The sequence below is a fragment of the Pelophylax lessonae genome (genome assembly GCF_965119305.1).
Source record: "Pelophylax lessonae genome assembly, chromosome: 2".
Taxonomy (NCBI): Eukaryota; Metazoa; Chordata; class Amphibia; order Anura; family Ranidae; genus Pelophylax; species Pelophylax lessonae.
Genome location: NC_138769.1, coordinates 740,086,216 through 740,088,528, shown reverse-complemented (window position 1 = coordinate 740,088,528; position 2,313 = coordinate 740,086,216). Strand labels below are relative to the sequence as shown.

Sequence of the window (2,313 nt, the reverse complement as noted above, 5' to 3'; positions counted from 1 at the left end):
CAGAGTGCATTTGGTATCACTCTGCTTGTGACAAGAGTTGGCGCTATACAGGAAGCATCGGCTCCGCTTCCTCTAGTGCCGGCTCCTTTCCTCACACTGTGCTTGGGGATGGCCGGTCGGGAACCCACAATCTAGGCTTACTGCCCGCCATCCCAGAGCAGGAGGTGGCGCTGTGATCGTGTGGAGGGGGCCCCCCTGGTAACGGGAACAGCGTTCCTGCTCTAGAAAAAGTACAGGAATGCCGTTCCCATGCGTTCCCGCAGGACTCGAGCCCTGGGAGGGACCCGTGTTTTTTATTTGCCGCATGTTTTGTTTCCATTTAGCTGTCAGTGGGGAAGCCTGCTGATAGCTGATGAGTCATCAGTTGTTAAGGACATGGTGGCTGGTTTCCCCGGGCCACTCCTTAACAACCAGCTATTTCTCACACAAATTCGAATGGGACGATCATTTTTCAACCAATCCGAATTGAAATAGTTACGAAAATTTGGATTTATTAGAAACTGAATATACAAAACTAAACTAAACAAATTTCAACTAAATTCATTACTATTTTATTCAGAGATTCAGACCAAAACAAATTGCACATGTCTATAGTCAACAGCCAACACATTATAACAAATATTTCTCAAAAACAGTGAACAAGCACGCTGAGCCCAAGTGAAACGCGTCTACAAATTTCTTTCTGCTGTACTTTGTATTCATTCAAGCTCCCCTGTGGTGTGTAGTCGTTTTATCTTCTAATTTAATAGTTCTCAACTACAGATGTTCCTATAATCGGATAATTTGTGTGCAGATATCAAGTTGAGACTTTTAAGGGAAAAGAGCATGTTTTTTTCAGGGGAGAAGTAGGGACCACGTTGTTAATTTGGTTTAATTTTTCTCTTTTGTAGGTCATGCAAACCTATGTAGAATCCTGTTATCAATTATTTTCATTTTGTAACAGAAGACAGAAATTTTCTATGTACTGAAGATAAGACATGCCTGGAGCCAACTCTTCAGATCAGCTTCCAACCTATTTCATCCTATTAGGCATCCCGGGTCTAGAGAGCTCTTACTTTTACGTTGCCTTTATCTTCACCATAGTCTATGTGACATCTGTTATTGGAAACTTCACTCTTCTTTTCATCATCAAGATAGACCGGAGTCTCCATGAGCCCATGTACTTCTTTCTCTGTATGTTGTCTGCTGCTGATCTGGTCCTGTCCAACTCCACCACACCCAAAATGTTGGGTATCCTTTGGTTCAGCATCCACGAGATTTACTTTGAGGCCTGTCTCACACAAATGTTCTTCCTCCATTCCTTTGCTATAATAGAGTCTGCTCTACTCCTAGCTATGTCCTTTGATCGATATATTGCCATTTGTCAGCCCTTAAGATATAATTCAATATTAACAAAATTACTCATTACCAACATCGGACTGTTGGCCATCGGTAGAGCTGTAGCACTAATGACTCCATTACCGTTCCTTATAAAAAGACTACCCTTCTGCTCCGCCAATGTCATCCACCATTCCTACTGTGAGCACATGGCTGTTGTGAAGCTGGCATGCGTTGATACCACCTTCAACAACATCTATGGCCTTGTGGTGGCCCTCGTTATTGTGGGGCTAGACTTGATCTTCATCATCTGGTCCTACGTCCTGATTCTTCAGGCTGTGTTCCAGCTGGCCTCAACAGAAGCCCGGTATAAGGCCCTCAGTACATGTGCATCTCATATTTGTGCCATCCTTTCATTCTATATCCCTGTTGTTCTCTCCTCAGTTGTCCACCGCTTTGGGAAAGATGTCCCAATCCACATTCATATCTTGTTGGCCAACGTCTACCTGATGCTGCCACCTCTGATTAACCCCATTGTGTACGGTGTGAGGACCAAACAAATTCGTAACAGAATTAAATCCATCATTAAAGTGGATTTTACATGTTTTAAAGGAGTCCATGCTGAAAAAATGCAAATAAAAGTATGCAACTTGAAAAATGGAACTAGAATCAACAGTTAATACACAACAGTCCTTCTGTGCTGTACAAAAGATGAGATTTGTTTTGTATGCAAACAATGGTATTATGAACTAAATAAAAGAGATTGTTCAGGGTCATCCCAGATATTCCCACTTCAATTTATGTGTGAAAAAACTGAAATAATTTATTTTAAGGTTTATCCTTCTAAAGCCATACTTCTCATGTTGTTTGTCATCAGACAATACACATTTATTAAACAAACAAATTGTCCTTCTCTGAAATCAATACTGTTCACCCTTAGACCTCATGCACACGGGGCGTTTTTACAGCGGCTGTTTTTGGCGTTTTTTCTGCAAC

General features: G+C 41.8%; 1 protein-coding gene across 1 annotated transcript; it reads left to right on the top strand.

Moving 5' to 3' along the window:
* Positions 1–977: 977 nt before the first annotated feature.
* Positions 978–1,997, top strand: LOC309548351 (olfactory receptor 52K1-like; the record flags this gene model as incomplete). Its single annotated transcript, XM_082248289.1, has 1 exon — positions 978–1,997. The coding sequence occupies one exon, from the start codon at positions 978–980 to the stop codon at positions 1,995–1,997; it is 1,020 nt and encodes a 339-aa protein (XP_082104415.1).
* Between the last annotated feature and the right edge of the window lie 316 nt (positions 1,998–2,313).